At 39.3% G+C, this 25,480-nt stretch overlaps 1 protein-coding gene across 1 annotated transcript in view; it reads left to right on the forward strand.

The window, feature by feature from the left end:
* Window positions 1-25,480, forward strand: part of LOC126162094 (Golgi to ER traffic protein 4 homolog) — a 65,354-nt gene that overhangs the window by 21,955 nt on the left and 17,919 nt on the right. Inside the window, exons 4-5 of the mRNA XM_049918371.1 lie at window positions 3,323-3,465; window positions 14,076-14,214. Coding sequence (XP_049774328.1) covers window positions 3,323-3,465; window positions 14,076-14,214 — 282 coding nt within the window. The remainder of the gene's footprint in view (window positions 1-3,322; window positions 3,466-14,075; window positions 14,215-25,480) is intronic.

Raw genomic sequence — 25,480 nt, forward strand, 5'->3', positions numbered from 1 at the left:
TGTAATGATTCTGGTCCAAAGTATTGGATTTAGAATAATTTGCATTTTCAATATATCACTTTGACCATTTTCGAATTTCAGTTACCAGTGCATTAGCCACAACCAAATTTATGAAATGAATTATTAAATTTTTCCTTCTTAAACATGCAGCTCCATTTTAACAGGATAGAACTGGATTGGACAAAATTAAATTCACTTGTTATTATAAAAACTACTAATTGTTATGGTAATCAGTCGGAGGTGCTATGTATTGTTCATATATCAGCAGACTCACCTATCTCGCACTGTGTTAACTTTCTCAATTAATGAACCAGACTGCAAAATTCTTCAGCAAGTTCTTCGGAATTATATGTACGCACTGCATGTGAACTGTTGCCAAATCATCTTTTGAAAGTAAACAATATTTCCAGTCCACAATTAAGGACGCTGTGAAATTGAATTTCAACTCGGAACACATTTATTTCTGTCACAGTTCATAAGACAGTATGAATGACTTGACTAGCTGTCATCAGCAGACTGACTGACTCACTAAATGATTATATTTCCATTAAAGATGTACAGACATTCACTTTCTTCATTTAATTGCAGTTGTGCCAGTTACAGTTCAGTGAAAACCAGACATTAGCAACAATCGCAAGCAGAACCTTCTTGACATCACATGAGAAGGCACTTTGTTCCAATGGGCGGATACAGCATATTGGGCCACCACAACGAAGAGTTTACCGATGGCTTACTATGTCAGTCTTGGTCTCAACATGCAACAAAGAAACAAACATTCATGTTATAAACAATTCCAATAATACAAAAAATATATAAAATCTTAAACCAACTTACTTAACATGCCTTCATTGTAATTACTTCAGCTTCTCATCTGTGTGTGCTAGGGTTGTCCTGTATTCTGTTACACCAGAAGTAGAAGCAGTTGCGATGACCACTATGTCCAGATCGCTTAGTGGTCAGAGCATCAGCGAATAAGCAGGAGTCCCGGGTTTGAATCCTGGTCCAGCACCAATTTTTGACTTACTCATTGATCTGTCAGTGCCCATTCACAGCCAATATCTGCAGTTCCTTTGTGTCTTGAAATATCACAGTGTAATCATCAAAACAAAACTGATTCAGGTATACCCTGTTAACACACAATATTATCCCCCTTTTTATTTCACCAGTTCAGGGATCTGAGAATTTCATCTAAGAGCGCTATGAATAGTTTTGTCATTATGTAGTTTCTTTGACTGATTGTTCTCTCATTTCTGATTTCCTCACTACAGTTTTCAAGTCTAATGGAAGCATTGCTGCATATATTCCTTATTAAACTTACATAGCTTAAACCAACTTTTTTTTCCCTCTCGGAGGGTACTGCTGTAGTATAGATAATGTTGAAGCCAAGCCAAAAGTTTCCTCCAAGTCCCTGCATCCTAGATGTGGTAGTATTTCATGCTCATCGTTGTTTTCTGTGATTTCATTCATGACTTGCAAGTGACACATTGTGCTGTATCCACTTCCAAAGGCAGCTTATTCATTTCCTTGATTAAAAGAAAACATTTTTGGGTGTGGTTAGTTCAGTGAATGTCTTCTACATTACAAATTATTTTCTCAAGTCTCCTTTTTGCATAATATAATAATTACAACATTGTTAGAGTTTGAAGAATTGCTTTCAACTTCAGACATTTGTAAAGAACTGATCAAATTTCTTTTGTATAACCTTGCCCCAAGCTTTTCAATTTCCATTGAAGCACCGTCAGCTCATAGTGTCTTTCCTTTCTTCAAGATTTTTTACACATCATATAGCATTACTTATAGAGTTACATTTTCTTCATTATTACTAATCTGCATTTCTGATTAATCTCTCAAACAAAATTGATATTTAAAGAGGTACGTTGGTACAATTCTCTCTCTTGGTAATCATACTGTCTGCCATCTGAATTGTTCAAATGTGGTATCTAAAAACATACATTTCTGTGTAGTCTTACTCAAACTTCATCATACTTTTGTCATTTTCTGTTGTTACTCTTATCATATTTTCATTTTCTCACAGAAGAGATTTTCGAATAGTTTGAATTTGGTGAGATATGTGAACAATGTGACTTTCTGATAGAGCTATGCTCAGAGCAGTCTCAGCTCAGACTAGAGTACTTCTTAATCTCAGAGCTATGGGTCAACATCACTCGTTTGCATGATGATAATGTTCCAGCAGAGTTTTTCATGTCTAGCCGATATCATCATTTAGCAGTTATCTTTTTGTATGTCTCCTCCAATACATTTAGTCAAAAAAAAGGTAGCTGGTTTTGACTCGTCGTGCTGCCTTTCTCTGTAGCTATGAGACCTAAAAAAAAATCTCCTAAAATGTGACTGTATTTGTAAAATTTGATGTGTGGTAGATCGTAACTTGCATATCGACAGTTGTCAACAGCCACAGATTAAAATCTGTTTTTAAGTGCCTCTATCAGAGTTGGCCAGATGCTCAGGGGTGGGAGTACAGCATTTTGTGAAAATGCATGCGAGAAAAAAAATTTTGCAAAAGCTCTCAATTTTATGAAGTTATTGTACACTGACTTTCACCAATTTGGGTCCAAGAGGTTTTTGTTAAATAATTCTGTCTTGATGTGAATATATTACTTTATGATTGTGAATTAAGCAGGGTATTTCATTGTGTTGAAACACTAATTTCTTTAAAAGAACAAACATCACTCTTGATTAACACTTAGATTTTGGAAAACCGTCTATGGTAGACCTCATAATATAAATCGAATCTATGTGATTCAGTAGCATGCACACTGAAAATTTACACTGACAATTATGCAAGCAATGGACTATATCTGGAAGATAAAACATGAGCATTTACTTCCATCTCTTTCTTTATCCCACTGTTTATTCCATGAAAATGTCTCTCCCATGCAAAAGCTAAATTTTAGTGAGTAACATGTAATGATGTTCTCTTGATATGTTTTTTATCACTGCATTTTTTTATTAAAAAAAAAAGCACATAGGTGAAAATATTCCACTGAATCTGCTTCCTGTTCCAATGAAATTTGTAGTCTGAGTGGGAATGTTAGTCAGTTTCATTGTGATGTTGCAGAATCAGTATTTTTTGGAAAGTTAAATTATAGAGCCGGAAAACACTAAACAGAAATTCTTTATCAACCATCAAAATGATACAGTACCCTTCAGATTGTATTGCTTCCAACCATGAGGGGATTGTTACCTTCTAATTTTTCTGTGAATTAGAGACAGCTATGTGCACTTTTATTTTTGTTTTTATTTTAAAGGTCACTTGTAATGTATGATTTCTTTCTGTCCTATTTATTTTGCTCATTCCCTACAGGCTTTTTGAAATGATAGGACCAGAGATACCTGAAAGAGAAACGTTCCTCAGTAATGCTTTACAGTGGTCCACGAAAGGATTGAAGGAACACCGAAATGGACATCCAAATTTACATCAGTACATAGCACAAGTTTACTGGAAAGGTGGGTTATAAGTTTATTTTTTCTGTTCTACAGAATACAGTACTCTTTTTCTTTTTCCTTTTTTTTTTAAAAAAAAGAAGAACCTATATTAAGTGGAGAACATTGTTAATATTTTCTGCTTCTTGGAGCTACTGTAAAAATCGTTCTGAGAAAAAATGTGTACTAGGAAGCTTTTGCAGCGCAGGATCATTCAGTTTTCAAAATAATGTTTGGTACAACTAATGCAGCTCTTAATTCTTAAAAACAATCACCATAGCTCTTTTTGTTTTGCTGAGTGTCTTCTTGCAGGTGCACACACATGAAGTGTCTCATCTCTGCAGGCCTTCTTGAGTCTTTATTATGCAAACAAGTAAATGGGCTGTAAATGAAGGGTGCCCAAAAGTTTTGAAGTTTACTGCAGTCAGATGGTGCAAAGTTTGACAAGTGTACTGGAATATCAGTGTCATACAAGGATCAAGTAACATTTTCATTAGGTGACTGTCAACATTTCTTAATACTTGGAAAAATTCATAAATCATCATGGGATGTTTGCCTCAAAATTTTCCCAACTGCACACACACACACACACACACACACACACACACACACACACACACACACACACAGAGAGAGAGAGAGAGAGAGAGAGAGAGAGAGAGAGAGAGAGAGAGAGAGATTGTCCCAGCACTGCAACTGCAACCTGACTGGGAAGAAGGGAGTTCTGTGAAATGAATAAGATAAACAAGAAAGTGGACAGGGGAAGAAGGGATGAAGGGAAAGAATGGGTAGTTAAGGAAATGGCTAGGAATTGGCCACCAGCCATATAAGTGTGGTACATTCAAGATATGTATGTGAAGAAGTAGATGACCTGGTTCCTGGGGAGATTGGGTGGAGGGGGGAGTAGGGTTTTCAGTGTTGTAACTGCTGTGCTTCACAAGTTAGTATTCTTGGAAAGCAAAAATTACAGACATTTCTGTAATGTAAGACATAACCAGCCACTTACGAATAAAGCTGGGATTTTAATCTGGTGAAGTAATCAGTTGGCTTTGGAAACTGATATTGTATGATTCATCATTTGCTAGTCATCAATGAAATTGCAGAGTAGAGCAATTACTATGAGTTGCTATTTTGTCTGAGATTCATGGATTTCGAGAAAGTTTTTGACTTAATTGCTACAAAATCAGCATGAATGGACCCTGAGAAACAAGGTATTAATTCAGTTTGTTCGTATACGGATGAATTTGTAAGTAGCTGTAGCTACATATTAATGGCTCCTGCCTGAAGTGCCTTCGGTTTATTGATGATACTGGAGTATTGACCTTTCGCGCAATCAAACTTTGTAAGTGTATTGAGGAACTCGGTAGAAAAACATTCAAGCTTGCTTTACAAGTCAATTACAGAAGTTCAGAATAATATATCACCGATACATTGAAAAGTTAATAGTACTACTTGTTGATTCTGACAAGAGTATCTATATCGGTAGAAGTAATGTAGTCATCTTTACCCAGCAGATAACATTGTGCTTGTAAATGAAAGGAGGCAAATATGGTTTCTAAAAATTAAGCTTTTGATATATCTGAAAAGGAAATTCCACAGTCCTTTTGTATCACCAGTTTTGACGACTGGGAGCGAGGCATGGACTTTGGTAGGAAAGAGTTAAAACAAAAAAACTGAGCATGGCTAGTTAATGAAAAGCTGAATGATGCACATTGAGAATTACAGAGAGGTACAAGAAGAGAAACCAAATGGATCAAAGGACAGACTGAAGTGGAAGAACTGATTATGGTACTAGTGGAAAAGAAGTGGTTGTAGGCAGGACGTATAGTCTCTGTTGTATCCATGAATGGAGGTACAACAAATTACAGAAGGCATGAGTAATCAGCACGGTTTATTCCTCTACCATTGAAGACAGGAAACAGAATTATATACAACTTCAGTGATTGGCTGGCACTGCCACTGGGATGGCACTTAGCAAAGTCACGGATGACACTGGTGATCAGAGTGCCGAGTTGAAGAAATACCAGAATAGTCCTGTTCCAAACAGAGTCGAAGTCCTGTTGAGGGTGATCTGAGTGTTTGGCTTGGTGTGACGAGAGTGTCATCGGTGTGCAGCTATTTTGTGAGAACATTGCGGCTGGGTGTTACTACGGTGCTGTGGAGGCAGCTATGTGCAGCAGCCGTGCGTGTGCCCTCCAGATGGGCAGTGCTGCGTGTGAACTGGATTTGCTAGCTATGGGCTGTGAGACAGCTGACCTGCAGCCATTTGGCATCAAGCACCATGGTGTAGGGATTGATGACACCACATTTTTCCTTCTCAAAACGATGGCGGAAGCTCTGTCCGGAAGTGACTGACATGCGTTCCAACATTTGCTGCAAAGGCCTCTGGAAAAACAAGAGACAGAATGCACCTCCTTTCCATCCTGGTGGGAGCAATCCCCTGCTGAAATAGGCAAATCCAGGTCCAGAGGTGTCTCGGTAGCCAATGGCGAAGAGGAGGATGGCTGGGATGGCAGAAGGCACGATGCCCATGGTGACGACCCCCGCAATGGCAGTGCCGTGGACTGCTATGATGCAGGCTGCAACACCAGGGCCTACAACGGCTGGGGCTGCAGCGATGGAGGGTGCGACATCCGTGGCTGAGATGACACAAGCTGCTATAGTTGTGGTGTGGTGGTGGTGGTGGTGGTGGTGGTGGTGGTGGTGGTGGTGGTGGTGTCCTTGATGCAGGAACCCTGCTGGGAGTGCCAGGCAATTGGTACCAAACCTGCTGTGGATAACTGCCGGAGGAGAAACAGTGAGTTTGAACATTCTCGGAAACAGAAAGGTTTGTAGCAGGGTTGGGGATAGCATGAGACATCTGATTCTGGTGTCTGTGATAACTGTGTCCTGATCCTCCCAAATAACATAGGTTGCTCTGCCCACATGTCTGATTATAATCCTAGGTTCCCATCAGTGACCACTTTGAAAACATATACTTGGGTACTGACCTGGAATTTTGAGGGATACAGAAAAGTGCCTTGGGACCAAGGAGGATGGAGGACGCAGAAATTCAGCTGGTGACTTATCTCCATAAGACATCATATAGTATTGATAATAAAAGGAGCAGAGCATTTTCTTTGTTGTGGAAATGCCATAATTTTGACATCTGTACCTTGAAGGTATGATTTTCTGCTTCTTTAGATTGTGGTGAGAATGGTGCTGATCTGATGTAGGTGATACCATTGGCCTTACAGAAAGACAGAAATTCGCTGAAGTCAGTTGTAGGCCATTATCAGATACAATAGTAACTGGTAATTCTTCTTCGCAGAATATAGTTACTAGAGCTCAAACATGCTGGCCGATGTCAAGGAATGAATTGTGACCACAAAAAGGACATTTTGAAAAAGCATCCACGAAACTCCAAAATAACCCTGCAAAATCGGTGTGAATTTATTGCCAGTGGCCAACTGGTCCGAGCCAGTCAAAAAACTGTTGATGAGGAACAGGCATGTTGTCAGCAATGAATGATCATGTATTCAATGTCCTTGGCTGTCCCCAGCCATGTACAGTTCAACCTGGCCAATTGCTTCGTATAGGTAATGCCCCATTGTTTTGTATGATGGAAGTCCAACACATGCTGCTGCAGAGATGCCAGGATCAGGAACAAGGTCTGTTATTTGGTGTGTGTAAGAGCACAACTCCATTTTGGACTGAATAGACACTCCACAGAGAAAACCAACACCAAAGAGATTCATTGGGAAGTAGCTTCCTATCTACAGGCCACGCTGACTGAATAAACTGGTGAAGGAGTGGAGGGTACCGTCCTCTTCATGGCTGTAGTGTTTCTATGGTAGTCAGTTGGAAGGGTAAGCATCATGGCTTTATCGATCTGGTCAGTGTGAAAGCAGGGGCCCTCAGAGGAATCAAACACAGCATCTGGTCTGACAGGAAGGGGTCCGAGAAAAAAATAATTGGTTGCTTGACCATCTCAGAAAAATTTTATATTTGCTGGGTGAATTCCCCTATGTTTAATAGACACATAAATAGTTTTTTAAATAAATTATTCTTTATTATTTTGAATTGGTGGCCATATTTGTTCCAGGCCACTTGCGTTTTTTAGTATTTGCAAGCATCTACTTTTTTACAATTATTCAGTAGTGGATTGTCCTAAGCCTTTCAGATAAAATGCATTTAGTTCAACACACTCTGGGCTACAAATTAACGTCATTATCACTTAGCTGAATGTATTCTTTAATATATTTTTAATAGTTCAAAGTTATCAGCCACAAATTAAAAAAAAACTCAATTTTTGAACAGTAGTTTTCCAAAGAAAGATTAGTTTCTCTGCTTTAATATTTTTTCCCGCTATTACTGTGTATAGTATAGTTACTTTTTATAGAGTATCAATAGGAGCAGCATACACTTTAAAAAATACACTATTTTAAAAAATGGATTTTTAAAATTTTTCTATTTTGTGGTCTTGCAATATCTTTGTTGGGGGACCAAATAAAAATCTGAAAATTTCACAGTTAATAGCCCTTTATGATATCAAAGTTCAGTATAAATTTCAACTTTGAGATTCAATTGGAAGATATGGAAAAAATATTACAAACAAGAGTCAAAAATATGTTTTTTAACATCTGCGATATCTTGGCTTATGGAATAAAATGTATCAGTTACAGTATATAATTTAATCATATCTATGATTACTTACTTTTTATCGAAAATAAGCCTATTGATTACATTATATTGCTCTCTTGTTGTTTGTTTTTAGTACATCGCTCGTTGAACATTCGAGACATTTGTTCTCTCAGTTTGGGTGTTAGATTACAAGTTCGCCCAGTCACAGTTGTAAATTCTATGGAAGACAGCTTCCTTAGTACATTTTTAAGTGGCATCCAAACTTGATCCTTCTCAATTTTTTTTAAAAGATGTCCTTGGTCCTGGAGGGTGATAAAATACATGTACATTTTGGTTTTGACAGTCAATATTATCAACTTCACCAATCTACCACTGTTCATTGCAAACACAAGCCACTATGTCTTTATTTTGAAGAACCAGTTGTTCAAGTTTTCCACACTGATGAAGTTCACTATCAGGCAAAGTTGATGTGATCTTACACTTCAGTAAGTTGTGTAAATGGGGTGCAAAACAGTGAAAAGATCGAGTGCCTTTAATCTGCTGACAAGTGTTGTACCTTTCCTTCAAGACACTGTCATAGCCTTCTTGTATTCCCTCACATTTTACAAAAACATAGGCAATTCCTTTGATATGTTTTTTACAGAATTCAAACATTTCTTGAGGTGTTATGGTGTTATGAAATGTTTGTCATAGGTCCACTGCAGACTTGCTTTTGTAAAAGCTCGCTTTGTTGTACCCCTGACACCATCACAAGCATTCTTCACATGGCATGAAGTGAAGTGAAAAAGTGCCATTCTACATCAAACCCAAAATCTTATGTATGAAAGATGTTAATAAAATTTTCGTTGTTTTTATATTGACTTGCTGCCCCAATCCGAAAAGTAAATTAGTTTTTTTATGGGAGGGTGGTGCTGTTTAATGTAGTTTGTTAATGTTAGTTGAAAAATGTGCGCTGCTATAGTGTTGTGTTCAAGGTAATCACTTAAGACACAAAAGCTGTGGCTCATTAGTTTATCTTCATCTTTATAATAGAATGCAAATGAATGAACTGTGGCCTGTTTGTTTACCCCTTGGTGCCCTTGTACTTCATCTTGAACAACAAAGGAATAATTTTCCGAAAAGTCAGCAAGAACTAAGCATTTATCAGCTACCAAGGTTTGCTTTTTGTCTTTCAAAAATTTACTTTGAGCTTTTGCAATAAAATGATGCATTTTCAGATTTTCAAGGTTAGCCACCAACACTTCAGAAAACTCTTTTCGTGATTTTTGTGACTGTCACCATTTCAGTTCTGTCTTGTCACCCATTGTTTGTATTTTATATTGTCAGGCATCAAATTGTCTTTTTCGGATTCTTCAAACATGTCGAGTAAGGCTTGTTTGCCTGGACAATCTTCACATTTTCCCTTGATCATACAATTATAACTGTCAGTACTGCATACTGTAACTTCCAGAAGATCTTTATAGTCAACTCTAAGATTGGCCCCATTTATCATCAACTTTACGTTCTGATGATACAAAAAAACACAAACATTATGGGTGCCAGATGCCCCTGCAACAATACACCATCATGGTCTCAACTCACAAAACTTTGATCTTCCAATTTTAATGTCAGAATTTTCTTTTTTAAATTCAGTGAATAGTTCATTTAAATTACACAATATTAACCTTTTTTGCCTTTGAGTCTTAGAACCATTTTCTTTCACACAAACAGTCTTTTTTGCCAGTCATCAAATGGCTGTTATTTGTAATCATCATAATACTTAATAACTTTAATGATTGTGTTTTCATCTACCAAATTAGATTCACTTTTCTTTTTTAATGCTGGTAAAATTCCATGTTCTTTTACTAATTGCCTTGTTAACTTAACAACACGTTCTGACACATTAAATTCATCACTAACTTTTGCTCGACTCCACGAATTTGTCAGTAAACTGGTAATCTTAATTTTATCCTCTTTGTTTGAAGTACTGCAATTAGTTTTTAGTTTTTCTATCAAATCATCATATTCAGTTGGTGAAGTTTTAGAACTTCCATCTGTTTTAGTACAAATTGTATTTTGAAACGAAACTTCGAAATTCTTTTTGACTGTAGCTGCCACTTTCTCAGTTTTTGTATTCAAGGCACTTGGTCTTTTATCTTGACTTAGTTTTCTAATTTTACTAGCAGGCGATACACCCTGGATTTCAAAAGCCGTATCTACTTTTTTAATGGTTGCTGATAAGTCACAAAATTCTGTATCTGAGGTTTCACTATCCTTTCTCTTGTGAATTACAAATATCTTAGAATAACATGCTGGACACAATGATTTTCATGGTATGAGATTGACAAAAGGGCTTTTATTTTTAGAATAATGATCAAATGTTATTTCTCGCACACCTTTTGTTACAGGTTTCTTATGTTTCTCAAAAGGGTCCATACAAGTCTGACCAAAAAGGTGATGAATTTTTTTTACGTATTTCATTTCATGGTACTCGCATGTTGATTTGACCTCTTGGCCGACTCATAAGTTAAATAACACTTTTTCTTCTTCACTGTAATCTTTGATTAAAGCAATGTCTTTACGATACACTCCATACTCACTTTCATGACATGCTTCACTAATAATAACAGCAGCAGAACACTGAGACACCATTTTTCAACTGCATACCTCAAGAACTTCTAGCTAAATAAGTGTGAGTAGGCAATTGTTGGTTTAAGGAGGAAGACAACAATCAGACTTGTTTAGGCTTGCAGATGCAACTGTTAGCCTGCTGAAACAAGTACCACATCATTGTTTTGACAAATAACCATTAGTTAATGTAATGTGTTGTGTTACATTATGCAATTGGTATACTTTATTTGATTAGCCTACCAGATATCGCAGATGCTAAAAAAATGTATTTTTGACTTGTGTTTGTAATATTTCTTTCCATAACTTCCAATTGAATCTCGAAGTTGAAATTTATATTGAACTTTGATATCACAAAGGTCTATTAACTGTGAATTTTTCAGATTTTTATTTGGTCCCCCAACAAAGATATTGCAGGCCACAAAATGGAAAAATTAAAAAAGTCCATTTTTTAAAATAGTGTATTTTTTAAGTGTAAGCTGCTCACCGTTGATACTCTATAAAAAGTAACTATACTATATAGTGTAATAGCAGGAAAAATATTAAAGCTGAGAAATTAATCTTTCTTTGGAAAACTCCTGTTCAAAAGTTGAGCTTTTTTATTTGTAGCTGATAACTTTGAACTATTAAAAATATATTACAGAATACATTCAGCTAAGTGATGAAGATGTTAATTTGTAGCCCAGAGTGTTTTGAACTAAATGCATTTTATCCAAAAGGCTTAAAGGACAATCCACTACTGAATAATTGTAAAAAATGTAGATGCTTGCAAATAAAAATAAACGCATGTTGCCTGGAACAAATATGGCCACCATTTCAAAATAATAAACAATAAATTATTTAAAAAACTATTTATGTGTCTATTAAACATTGGGGAATTCACCCAGCAATTATAAAATTTTTCTGAGATGGTCAAGCAACCAGTGCTGGACCACTTGCTATGAATTGACCCAAAGGATAAAGTATCTGGATTGGTGTGGCATGCCACAGGGTGATAGAGGATTTCATAATTGTAGTTCACCAGGGTAAGCGCCCAATGTTGGAATTTTTGTGCCATCCTGGGGGAGTGGGGGCACTGGTTTGGCTGGGTAGAGTAAACTGGTGAGGGGCTTGTGATCCACCTTTTGCTTTATCCAAAGAGGCATCAAAAAGGAGACTGTATTTGCCACAGAGCTTTGTGGTGCTGTCATGGGGGACATGGGTCTTGATTGTTGCCACATTACCCAAGATTTGTAGGCCGAAAATGTCACAGGTGTTGAGGCCAAAAGTGTTAGGACTACTGAAAGAGTGAAGTGCCATGACTGGCATTGCCTTAATTGTAAATCTGTACTGCATCTGCAGAAGCCATGGGCCGAGGATGGCGATGCAATCCCCAGCGTATATGGTGAGGGCCTATGTTGTAGCTTCAGGTTATGGGGAGCTGACCTTTTTGAATGTGCACTTGTTGATCAACATAACTGAAGCCCCAGTACACAGCCCGTTCTGAATAAGCAGCTGAATGAAAAGTTTCTTTGAGTCACTCACAAGCCCAGTTAATATAGATAGTCCGTCTCTCACTAATTTGAAATTTGTGGCTAATTTAAGAAGGCTAGTTCTCATGGCAAATGCAGTTCCAAGCATTGCAGGTATCTTGAGGATCATTCTTTGAGCTCTGCTCCTTAAGAAACTGTAACTTTCAGATTTAAGGTGCTCTTCATCTTGGTACTGTGTGTTCTGTGTGGCATTTATGGATAGTTGAGGTTTGTGTTGAGGGGCTTTAGTGTGAGAGTTTCCAAATTGGCACTGTGTGTAAGGGAGTTTTCTGTTGAATGTGGTAGGAAAGTTTTTGATTTGGTTTTGAGTTTTTGTGATACACAGAGATACTCCAACTCGTCACTTGTTTCATGATGAGGGAGCCATCCTAGGACTTATCCCTGGAGAATCTTTCTTCTTACACATCCATGTTACAATTACGGTTTGTTAGCACTAGAAGTCACCTCAAGATGTTCTCTGGATGCTTCCTACTACTTCTACATCATTCCTAAAAACAGGGCTGCCTCTTCTGTGATACCATTGATCATCTATGCCTTAATGGCTGTTGGTGTCTTCTCTGTTAACTTGGCAAGGGGCCCTCATGAGGTGCTATCAGGCATGGCACACACAAAGACTTCTTAATGAGATGTTACTCCACCCAGTCCTCATCTCTCATCTTGGCTTGGGATTGACCATTGCTGCTATTATTATTATTATTATTATTATTATTATTATTATTATATCCATCATCACCACCACCACCACCACCACCACCACCACCTGTCACACGTCACCTTCGTTGTGCATAATTTAAGTAAAGTAGTATACTTGTTCAGCAGATCTGCCCATTTTTTTTAGAATTTTACAGACTACATGTCATCGAATCAGTGTACATTGTAAAAAATCTGTCTTTGAAGATATCTGTGAACAATTTAGGTGTATGCTCTCCTTTAACATCTTTGTTCCTGCTTAAGAGTTCAGCTCATGCAAGACGAAAACAAAGGATGATTCCATATCCTCATGCAGTCCTGTTCACATAGCAAAATGTGTACGTTCAGTCCTTTTGTAACATTTCATGCATTTGACATACAATCCATCATTTATCTTTTTTTCGAGTATGATGTTCACAAAGAACAAAGTTTCTTTAGATCACTGTATCGGATGGTATGGTGCGCATGCACCCACCCACACACACACACACACACACACACACACACACACACACACACACACACACACTCTCTCTCTCTCTCTCTCTCTCTCTCTCTCGCCCCCTCCCTCCCATCAGCTTCTTTGGGGTCTCTGTGGGTGAATTATGTAACAGAACGACCAGGACAGGGGGCACCCTCATTACTGAAACTGCTTCTGTGAAACACTCTGCGTCATATAAACTGGCCAAAGTAGACTATCTTCTACAAGAAATGGAGACATTCCCTTGAACTGTTGAACTGTCAGTGCTAGGGAAGAATTTACCCAAATGTGATTCATCAGTCTTATTTATTTCACTGTGATATATCTGGTTGCCTACAAAGTAACAGCTGCTCTAAAACTTGTTGGAATTCGAGTCCCGGGGTACAGAGAATCTAAGCAGAATTTAAACCCCCACTATGTTGGGTTTCAGTTTATTTCCGCTTGTTTATAAAATGGCAAGAATGTGGTAGGTAAATGTACACATGCACGTGCACATGATGAGCAGTGTACAAGCACACTTAGAAGACAGAAACGAAAGAAAACTACAGTACATTTTGAGCTTTTGTTCATCTCATTTCTGTTGAGTTTTCTTTTTCATTCTGGTAGTTTGGTTATCCCAATTTGTATGCAGTAAACTTAACTAACCTTCTTTTCATGTAAATTATCATGATACTGGCATGTTTTTATGTATTTTGTTTCAGAAAAAAATTACACACTAGCGAGACATCATTTTTTACATTCAGAAGATGGCACAGGATGCGCAACAATGCTGGTTGAACTCCATAGGCAAAGAGGTTTTGCTTGTGAAGTTGACTTGTTTATTGCACAAGCCGTTTTACAGTAAGTGCAAAGTTATATATATTGCATTATAACATTTCAACAAACTCCTAATGCTGGTAATTTTATTCATATATTTTTTCAGTCTAATATAAAATTACAAAAGCATTTTTTTTTTTTTTAAATTATGCATGCAGTTTGAGGGATATTCGATTCTAGAAGACATAAAAAATAATGGATCTGCAATAAATCTTGATAGGAAGGAATAATTAAAGATGTTAAAATTGCTTATGCCTGTTGAACGTTTTCTTGAGTGTGTCATATATAATGAAAATTTGGAAAAGAATGACAATGGAAATAACTTGAGAGAAGTATTTAGATACCTGTTTGGCCATATAGATTTTGGTTTCCAGTCGGTTGCCTAAATCAATTGAGGCAAATGCCATGATGATATTCCAGAATAAGACACAATTGATGTATTTTTCCTTGCTTGCCTAAATGCCTCATTACCTATAAAAAACTCAACTGGATATTGAATTGTGAACCTCTTACATTCTTTTTACTTGTTTCATAATGTGAAAGTTGTGAATGAATGCTAACGATACGTATGGGAGGCAGGTAAGGAAGTGGACTAAGACAGGGGCGGGCAAACGTTGCATGCGGCTCATGAGCGCACAGCGCTGCACATGTGCTGCTTGCGTGCAATCGTCGACCAGGCCAGTGGCAACAGCCAGCAGGTTGCGGTAGTGTAGTACCACCAGGCTAAGCTGGGGACATTGATGCGAAGCGACCACTATATAGTGAACGTTGTATTTAAAGAACTGGAAAATGCAGAGTGAATCAAGGAAACGGAGGAGTGGAGATTTGCTATCTTTTAAAAAGGAATGGGAGAATCATTTTTCTTTGTGAAAAAACGTGAAAATTCGAAATGTTTAATATGTGGCAGTATTCTTGCTGGTCAGCGGAACGTTAGTATTGAACGCCATTATAATAAGTTTCACAAGGCCGAGTACAATTTATTGTCGGATTCTGAGCGGATGGGGAAATTGACTGAGCTTAAGAAGAGCGATCTGACAATACGAGATGAATCTGATGTAAGTTACTGTTGTCACGAGAGATCTGCGACTTTCTTTCATCATGTCTCTCATCTAACTGATTTAACATTTTATGGAGCAGGGTTTTCAATTTTTCAAGATGACAACAATGATAGGCCAGCGGTATGTACAAATTATAAGATTGCGCTTAATATAGCAAGAGCTGGAAAACCATTTGCTGAAGGTGAGTTTATAAAGGAGTGCATCAATGACGCTGCTGATTTACTTTGCCCACTGAATGCGAATCAGTTTCGAGCTATCACTCTTTCTCGGCGGACTGTAAGTCTTCGTATAAGTGCCATGGCAGGTGACGTTTACCGTCAATTAAGGAGTGCAGTGCAGGAGTTTATTGTATTTTCCATTGCACTTGATGAGTCCACAGATATTTCAGACACCGCACAATTAGTGATTTATGTCTGCAGCGTGGATACTGTTCTGCACATAAGAGGATTTTTTAAGGTGATATCTTCAAAAAGCACGATCACCCCTCTTTCGCTCCACTACTCCCTGTTTGAGTCCACCACACCCCTGTCAGTCCACCGCCTCCCTTTCCTCCTCTACGCCCCGTGTGGCTTCCGCCCTCCCATTTATAGACTCCCCTGCTCCCATCTCTCACCCCTCCCCCCACCCTTTCACAGCTCACAACTCCCTATACTGTCATAAGTTATTTCCTTTGTAGCTTCTCAATAATACATCCCAGGTTTCCACACAGATCCTTATTTGTGGATGCCATCTTCTTATACATAACCATCCCCATCATCCCCATGATTCCAGCCTCACCACCATCTCTGAATTTCCTTCCAACTCCAGATCTGTCATGTGATTCCACATACACGTGACCAACAATATATCCATACTCCTGTCTACTTCTCCTTAGAGGGAAGATATATAAACAAATCTGTGGCATGGTCCTGCATACCTGCATGGCACCCTCACATGCCAACCTCTTCATGGACCACCTAGAGGTAACCTCCATAGTATCCCTGTTCTAAACTTCTTGTTTGGTTCATGGATATCTTCATGATCTGGACCCAAGTTTAAGATATGGTAATTCACATCTTAAATGCCTTCTCTCTTGCCCTTTCACCTGCACCTCTGCAACTACCTTCCTGGATGTTAACCTCCTTTCTTGCCAGTGATTCCATGAACATCTCCATATCATATCAAGCTTTTCAACCATGATCAGTGCCTCCACTTTGATAGCTGTTATTTATTCTACACCAAAGTCGCTTCTGTAAAATCTGCCCAGCTGTGGACAGTGCATATACAGAGATGAACAATCCCTAAAACAGCAAAACTGCCAGTATTTCGACAGGTGCAAAAAATGGCAAAGAAATTGGCACACACACACACACACACACACACACACACACACTCACTATGCTAACAACAATGACCATTGTCAGTTAGCGTTAACTCTGTCCCTATGTTGTGTGACTAGGGAGAGAGCAGGATTCTAAACAGACTTTAAGCGAAATCTTATATCTCGAATGTCTCTTCCTTCCTTAACAACACTTTACAAATAGCTGGAAGCACATGGTGGAATCTCAGTGTTGCTATATTCCATAAGATGACTGATGTCAAGGCAGTGTTCTGCAATAGCAGATTTGCTTGACTGTTGTAAGTGTATGTACCACGTCAGTGCACTTTGAAGAGAACTGTGGCAGTGACATAGTGCTGTTGTTGTTCCCGCATAGTGATTTGCGTAGCTGGAAAAAATAGAGATTTGAGCATTGATTATGTACTTCGTAAAGAAAAGTATGAAAACAAAGGACATTCATGCTGATTTCCAGAATACACTGGGAACTCTGCTCCTTCATATTGAACTGTTGCCAAGTCGACAAATGAATTTACATTTGGTTGGGATAGCTTGGATGATGATCTGTGCAATGGTCAGCCAAAATTTGTCACTACTCCAGAAATCATGGCAAAAGTGGACAAAATGGTCATGGAGGATTGCCGATTGAAAGTGTATGAAATTACTCATGCTTGCCGGATGTCATCTGAAAGGGTATATCACATATTAACTGAAGAATTGGAAATGAAAAAATTATCTGCAAGATGAGTGCCGCGATTCTTGACGGTGGATCAAAAACACTTGAGGATGGACATATTGGAACAATGTTTAGCCCGTTTCGGAGAAACGAACAAGACTTTTTGCCACCAAAGAAAGCAAAGACACTTCCTTCGACGGGAAAGGTCATGGTGTCAGTGTTCTGCGATGTGAAGGGGATTCTGTTTGTAGATTATCTCCCCATGGTGCAAACAATTACTGGAGAATACTATTCTAACCTCCTGGACAAATTGCAACAAAAGATACACGAAAAAAGGCCAGATTTAGCAAGGAAGAAAGTCATCTTCCATCAAGACAGTGTGTGCCCACACACACACGCCATTGCCATGGCAAAAAGACATGAACTAAGATATGAATTGTTGCCACACCCACCTTATTTGCCTGATATGGCTCCATCAGACATCCATCCCTTCCCAAAACTGAAAATTTTCTTAGTGGACAAAGATCCACTTCAAACGAAAAATTGATAGCTGGAGTTGACAACTCTTTTGCAGGCCTGGAGGAAACTCATTTTCGCGATAGTACCAAGGCACTGGAACTTCGTTCGACTACCAGGAGACTACATTGAAAAATAAAAAAGTGTCAGTGATGTAAGTACTTTTTTCTATTCCGTATCGAAAACTTTTCAAACCACCCTCGTACTCTGGTGAAAGGTGGCTTCGAGGTGGGCTAATTCAGCTGACACACTTTTAGGATGTGTGATGATGTGGAACTGAGGTATGAAGTACCTGTACATGTGTAGCCGAATGGTGACAACTATGAGCCTGAAGATACCAGACAGTGAGAGTTGACTTCCTATAAGTAGCAAACTGCTTGTCCCAACATTACATCAGTCTTCCTCCTGACAAACCCTCAAGGAAGGGAAGGCAGTCATCCTTTACATCTCCATTATGAAGCAACTATTCCAGTGGATTCGATTCAGATGTTCTAAAAAGCCATTTAATTTCGCACTTCCATGGGACTAAAAGCCAAAGTGACATCAGTGCATCTGGAAAAAAACAAAAAAGGCATACAGTTTTCAGTGACACCGACTCCAGGGTACATTGCATAAACAGATTGGCCAGTATGTGACAAAGGGCTCCCCACCACAACTTCGGCCATATGTCCATAGTGTTGGTCATTGAATAAAAAGTAAGTGGAAGTCAAAAATGTTGAAATAGATTTTGTTAATCCAACACCAAACCTAGCCTGAATTAATTGTAGCGAATCAGTGAAAGGAAAGTGAGTGAAGAGAGACAACATACTAAAAGTCAGGGTCATTCAAATGCAGTCCCTCTAATTGACATAAAAAATTTGATGAGTTGTTACAGTTTGGTGCACACACCAATTTAATAGTTGTCTTAACAGAGTAACAATGTGTTTCGTTATACGGTATGTGGAGCACCAATGTTTCTGTCAGTAGGTCTAAGAGGAATCCCTCCCTTGTGGATCTTTGGAAGGCTGTATAATCTAGCAGGACAGCACAGAAATACTTGTGATAGGCTAAAGTTTCCGTTAACTCTTTTTGTTGGGCCATCACTGAGCCTGCAGTTCGCAGGATCAGATGTAAATACTGCTTCTTTCGAGTGCGCTCCCTTGTTTCCAACATAACAGTACCATTGCCCTTGCCCGTGGGTAAGATAACAATATCATGATCACTCTAAAGTGGAAACAAAGCAGCTCTGAAGCTGCTATTATATTACTCATGAGTGAATGTGTCCCCATGACATACTTCTTTCCTAACCTCCTTGGCAGCATCAGGAGGCTGTTTAAAATACAGCCTGTACGGCAGTACTTACAAAATCAACAACTGGCAAATGTTTGGGTGGGCGTGGATGAAGCTGCTTCATCCAATACTTCCTTTGAGAGTTGATCAAACAGCATTGAGATGTAATGTTACAGTCTGAGCCATGAAAACATTTGAACTTAGCCGAATGCCAGACAGTTGCAGATGAAATTCCCAGTCAGACTGCGACCAAGAAGCATCATCCAGTGAATACCAAGAAAATAATTTTTTTTTGTAAACAGTCATTAAATGAAGTGAAATAATTATTTACAAATGAAGCCCAAGTGTTGGCAACTATAATAGCTCCTGTCACAAACAAGAGCTAAACCGCCACATTGACTGATGTGATTAGAGGCAGGAGAATTAATATTGGCTGTATGGTGCTTCTTTGTCACAGTCTGACTGGGAATTAAATCTGTGACAACATGGCATTCAATTAAGATAAAACGTTTCTGTAGGTTGAAATGTAATACTGAATCCTGGTGTTCTGTGATCAATCTCACAGAGTAAGTTTTGGACAATTCAGATTCATCCATGCTAGGAAAATGTTTAAACTGTGCACTGATACCAAATCATTTACACAGTTGTTGATTCTATAAGTTCTGTTGAACACGTTGGTTTTAAACTGCTTCTTGATGCTACCAAGGACATTTGGAGAGAAGCATGTTATGTTGTGACTGGGGTACATTCACCCTTAAGTAATAAAAGGACCTGAGAGGATTGTTTTGCATTCACTCAGGGTACATCCTGACATCTTTATATCACTCATGGACAACAGCAGTGCTGCAGTTATTTTAGATAAGCAGGATTACTTTCAAAAGACGCTGTGTTTACTATCTGACCCCGTGACTTGCATGCTCAGTGCTTGAGCAACAACAAGGGTTGGAAGGAAGACTAACAACCTCCTGAACAAAAGTTCCTTGTCAAAAGAGACTGTCAGAAGTCTTAACTTCTATTGTCAAACAGTAGAAAATCCAGAATGAAATAGTGACAGTAGTATGAAAAGGATAGATTGCTACTCACCATATAGAGCAGATGTTGAGTCGCAGATAGGCACAGCAAAAACACTGTCAAACAAGTAAGCTTTTGGCCAAACAGGCTTTCTTCAGAATTAGACAAAACACACACACACACACACACACACACACACACACACACACACACACACACACACACACACCACAGTCTCTGGTTGCCAAGGCCAGACAGCGAGTAGTAGTAGTAGTAGTAGTAGTAGTAGTAGTAGTAGTAGTGCATGGTGAGAGGAAAAAATCTGGGTAATGGTTGTAAGGAGGAGGCTGGGGCAGGAGGAGGAGGGATAGCAGGGTATGGGTTGGGGCAGTAAAGTGCTGCTTGTGGGAGCATAGAGGGATCAGGGTGGAGAGAGGGTAGGGCAGCTAGGTGCAGTCAGGAGGTTAGACAGAGGGCAGGGCGGGAGGGCTGCAGAAAACGAGAGAAGTAAAAACACTGTGGGTGCATTAGTGGAACAGAGGGCTATGTAGTGCTGGAGTGGGACAGGGAGTGGGGATAAGTGGATGTAGGTTGAGGCTAGGAGGGTTACGGGAGTGTAGAATATACTCCAGGAGAGTTCCCACCTGTGCAATTCAGAAAAGCTGGTGTTGATAGGAAGATTGCAAATGGCACAATCTATGATGCAGTCATTAAAATGAAGAAAGTTGTGCTGGGCAGTGTGCTTGGCAACTGGGTGGTCCAGGTGTTTCTTGGCCACAGTTTGTCGGTGGCCATTCACGCGGACAGACAGCTTGTTCATTGTCATAACCACGTAGAACGCAGCACAGTGGTTGCAGCTTAACTTGTGTACCACATGACTATTGTGCTGTTCCACTACATTATATGGCCTTCTGAAGATCTACAAGGAAGGGGTTACTCTTAGGCCTATTGCCAGTACCATTGGTGCTCAGTCTTACTGTGAAAAAAAAGAGAAGAAAAAAAAAAAACCTTGCTACTCTGTTGAACCTACTAATAGGTCAGCATGTGGATGACATTAAGAACTCGGCAGATTTAGTACGTCGATTAGGAGGATTGCACTTCAGTGTCTTTGATTTTTTGATGTGGTCTCTCTCTTCACTCCTGTTTTTGTGTCTAATTTACTATGGTTAATTGTTGTTAAGTATGGTATTGAATTAAAGAACCTATTTCAACATGTGCTGACTTCCATTTAAGTTTTGGAGTCATCCCTTATGTATGGGTGTGTGTGTTGTCCTTAGCGAAAGTTAGTTTAAGTTACATCAATTAGTGTGTAAGTGTAGGGACCAGTGCAATGACCTGAGCAGTTTGGTCCCATAGGAACTTACCACCACCACCACCACCACCACCACCACCACCACCAAGACTTAAGTTTTATTGAATGGCGGGAACTATGAATAGACAGATGGAACTGCAATGGGGAGTTCGTTGTCATCTACTATTGCCAGTCTACTTGTGGAAGATTTTTAGGAACATGCCCTGGAGTCAAAGGCATTGAAACTGGCATTTTTTTTCTCCCCAGATACGAAGTTCATATGTCAGTTGTTTGGCCTAAGGGAAGTCAGAATTTAAATGGCATTTTAGAACATCTGAATTCAATCCACCTGAATATTTGATTCTCAATGGAACTGTGAAAGGATAGCTATCTTCCTTTCTTTTGTGTGTTTGTTAGGGGAAATGTTAATGGAACATTGGGACAAGCTGTTCTTTGTTTATAGAAAGTCAACTCGCACATTTTGGTCTCTTCAGGCCATTCTAGCTCAGTGTGAAATGGTACTTTGTACATTAGTTCATAGGGCCCATGTCATCTCAGACCAAAAGTTGGTCAGCTGGGTTTGCCCACCTCGAAATCACCATTTGCTAGGGTGGTTATAGTGAAAGAGAGATCAGCTGCATGTTGCACTGTTGACCAATTATGAATCAAATGAGTGATAAAAAGAACATAGTGGCACCAGATTCTACAGACATTTTGCCTTATGCAGGTAGCATTTTGAGCAAGACTAGCCATATTTTGTGGAAACATGATGTACAATGTGTTTCTCAACCACTATCAAAGATAAGAATTGTTTTAAAGTCTGCAAAGAATTATTTTGGTTGCATAAGGTGAGTATCAACCATATCCCTCACATTTGTGAAATGTTATTTATTGTTCCGACAATTGGGACTGTGGAGGAACATTGCACTGAACTGAACAAGTGCATCATACACGCTTACAACAGCAAAGTAAATCTGTTATTGCAGAAAATTGTCTTAGTACTGGTCATTTTATGAAATATAAAAACAGAGTTTCTGCCATGCTCTTTCAGCTGTTGGGATAATGTTATTAAGAATGCAGTTGAGATTAAAACAGCAAGTGACATGGAATTCTTGCCTAAGTTCTAATTGGATTCCTGCTGTCTCCTGCATGTATGCTGTTTTTTGTCACACAACTAGATTTAAATTTCCTTGCACAAGTGCTCTCTCATTACATTCATGCCTTAAAAATGACAGGGTGTGCATGTGTCAAAATATCGGCAACTGTCAAAGATGTCACGTGACTGCTTTCCCGTAAGCTGTTTGAACATTTTATACACCAAGAGAAACACAAGTTTCACCTTGTCTAGTATGCTGAAGATCTTTGTAAGGCCTTCACAAGCAGACACTACTTTCCGAAACTAGCCAGCAAACAGATCTCCTGTGATGTATCCACTTATGCCCCTAATTATCCATCTACCTCATTAACCAGATGTAATGGAATACCCTCCTGATTACCTATTATCACCCTGGACTTTGAATATCTTAAACATATCTTCCATCAGGAGTTTGGCTAAAATTCATAATACACTGAAAAGTGGAACATTCTTCTCCTGCCCACTCTCACAAAGTGGTATTTCACTGTTCATCCAACCTACCAAATATCTTGATCCAGTCTTGTGCCTTACCTACTCCCAACTCCTCACCTCATCTATCGAATCCCTTTGCAAAATTATGGAAAACACATTTTATTTTAGTCTTGTCACTGGAAAAATCCTGCACTGTCAGAGGCAGCTTTGTATATGAAAACAATTGTGTCATATACCAACTTCACTATAAGTTCTACCCAGCCTTTTATGTTGGCATGACCACCAACCAACTGTCCGTGTGCAAAACTGTGGCCAGGAGTAAAATTCTTATGTGCGTGTGTTTTCCCTTCTGGAGACTGTGCAACATCTAACCATTAGTGAGTCAGTTTCATGAATCCTGTGTGTTGTCTCCACAAAAGAGTCATCACTACATATATTAAAATGGTGTATATAAAGAGAAATAAGCCAACTTTGGTTGCTCGTAGGAATAACACTACATGACACCCTAAGATGTTATCCAGTGCCGGCCGGTGTGGCTGAGCGGTTCTAGGCACTTCAGTCTGGAACCGCGCGACCGCTATTGTCGCAGGTTCGAATCCTGCCTTGGGCATGGATGTGTGTGATGTCCTTGGGTTAGTTAGATTTAGGTAGTTCTAAGATCTAGGGGACTGATGACCTCAGATGTTAAGTCCCATAGTGCTCAGAGCCATTTGAACCATTTGTTATCCAGTTTAGTGCTATAAAATGTCATTTCCATAGTTTATGAAACCTGTAAAAAAGCAGTGAATTCAGATATTATGTTGTTTGCATCCATGAAGGTGAGTGTGTTCCGTGAGCTTCATACATGAAAACTTAGTGTGTCCAGTCAGTTACAGTTGGTAACTCCATTTAAAGGATGTAACATTGTAGCTTCATTTCCAGTAATCACAGTGTAATTTCATTTTTCTTTCTTTCTTTCTTTCTATCAAATTCCTATTCACAGCAAATCAAACTTCAATAACCAGTTTAAAATTTGTTTGTCTGTAAGCAGAAAGCCATGCGATTATCTTAAAGTATATTTTGTCTCCATATGTGAATGCGGTAACACAGTACTTTATCAATGGTCAAAGTAGTTCAGCAGTTGACATAAAGTTGAGGTGATGCCCTTAGGAGAGCCTCCCCAGTTATATCCATGACCTAGATATATTGTATCTCCCAAAGTGCCACCACTTCCATGTCTCAGACTTTGCCCTACGCATTGTCACAGTTATCAGGTGATGATGCATTTGATTGTTAAACTAAATGTCTGAGGCATACCAGACACTACTGTTAAGTTTAAATCACATGCTTTGGCAAGTAAAGGTTGTCTTTTCTGAGACGATAAGGAGAATGATCTTACAGATTCATACCACCTTATCTCAGAGTGGGAAAACTGCCGTTAAGATGTAAAATGCTGTAAAGATTAGCGGCATGAAGATGATGATTGGTAGGAAAACTAGTTAAAAACTATTTTTATTTCTCACCAAGTAATGTAATGTAATGCTGCTGCTTTGATTTTACTGAACTGAGAGAGCGTAGTTTGTTTGATATGATGATATATTATTTTGCTGTGGGATGGGTAATGTTCAGATATATGCAATAGTACTTTCATGTTTTTAGTAGTTTTTGTTGTTGGCTTATCACACAAGGAAAGACACTCCAGGCTGAAAGTACAATGCTACAAGTATTTAGTATTTTCAGTTGCAAGAAGAATAGTAGTAAATGGCTAAATAGTTTTCAGGTTCCCCTGCAGGTTCAGGGGTTAGAATAGGCCCGCGGTATTCCTGCCTGTCGTAAGAGGCGACTAAAAGGAGTCTCAAACGTTTCAGCCCCTATGTGATGGTCTGCTCTTGGGGTTGGCCACCATATTTCAAAATTATTCTGAAGAGCGAGCCAATTGGGGAAGGGTGTTTTACTTGGTGTGTTGTGTTCATCGTGCATTGGGACCTTTAGCTAGCTCATTCATCGTTGCATTGCAGTCCCGCTCGCTCTCCACCTCTTGAGCGAGGATACATTCCTGGGTGCGATTTCCGCCATGCACTCTGCAGTGTCGCTTTCTGCGCTGACGATGACCATGGACCACTTGCCACCTAATATCCAGCACGGTAGCCAGTTCGTTGTGGTGGGGCTGCCATGTACCATGTTGGTTGTAGCCCCCTGACAACACAGGGATCGCTCTACTGATACCTGCGCTGTTAACTTCCCACGTATGCCAAGGAGTAGATGCCTGTCTCCCTGGGGCATCGAGACTCCCGGCAATGGCCATCCTTGCAGGTGGTCGTTGCTGTGGCTGGGTTGCGCCTGTGGGGAGGGCGCTTGGTCGGAATTGGTGGCACCAGGGTGAATAACACGCATTGAATCATGGCACGTCCTCTCTTGCTGGTGGCCAACTGCCAGCAGTCTCGAAGCGTTCGAGGGCTCACTTTAATGCAAACATGTGTGGCCCCAAATCATTCCCCTCCCTGGCCACACCATGGGAGGAACAAAAGGCTATGAATGACAGCGAGATGTATTCGCCCCGGTATCTAGTCTGTACAACAGCTGATGGGGAATCCTATGTGTCCATGAA

This window comes from Schistocerca cancellata, chromosome 2 (assembly GCF_023864275.1).
Source record: "Schistocerca cancellata isolate TAMUIC-IGC-003103 chromosome 2, iqSchCanc2.1, whole genome shotgun sequence".
Taxonomy (NCBI): domain Eukaryota; kingdom Metazoa; phylum Arthropoda; class Insecta; order Orthoptera; family Acrididae; genus Schistocerca; species Schistocerca cancellata.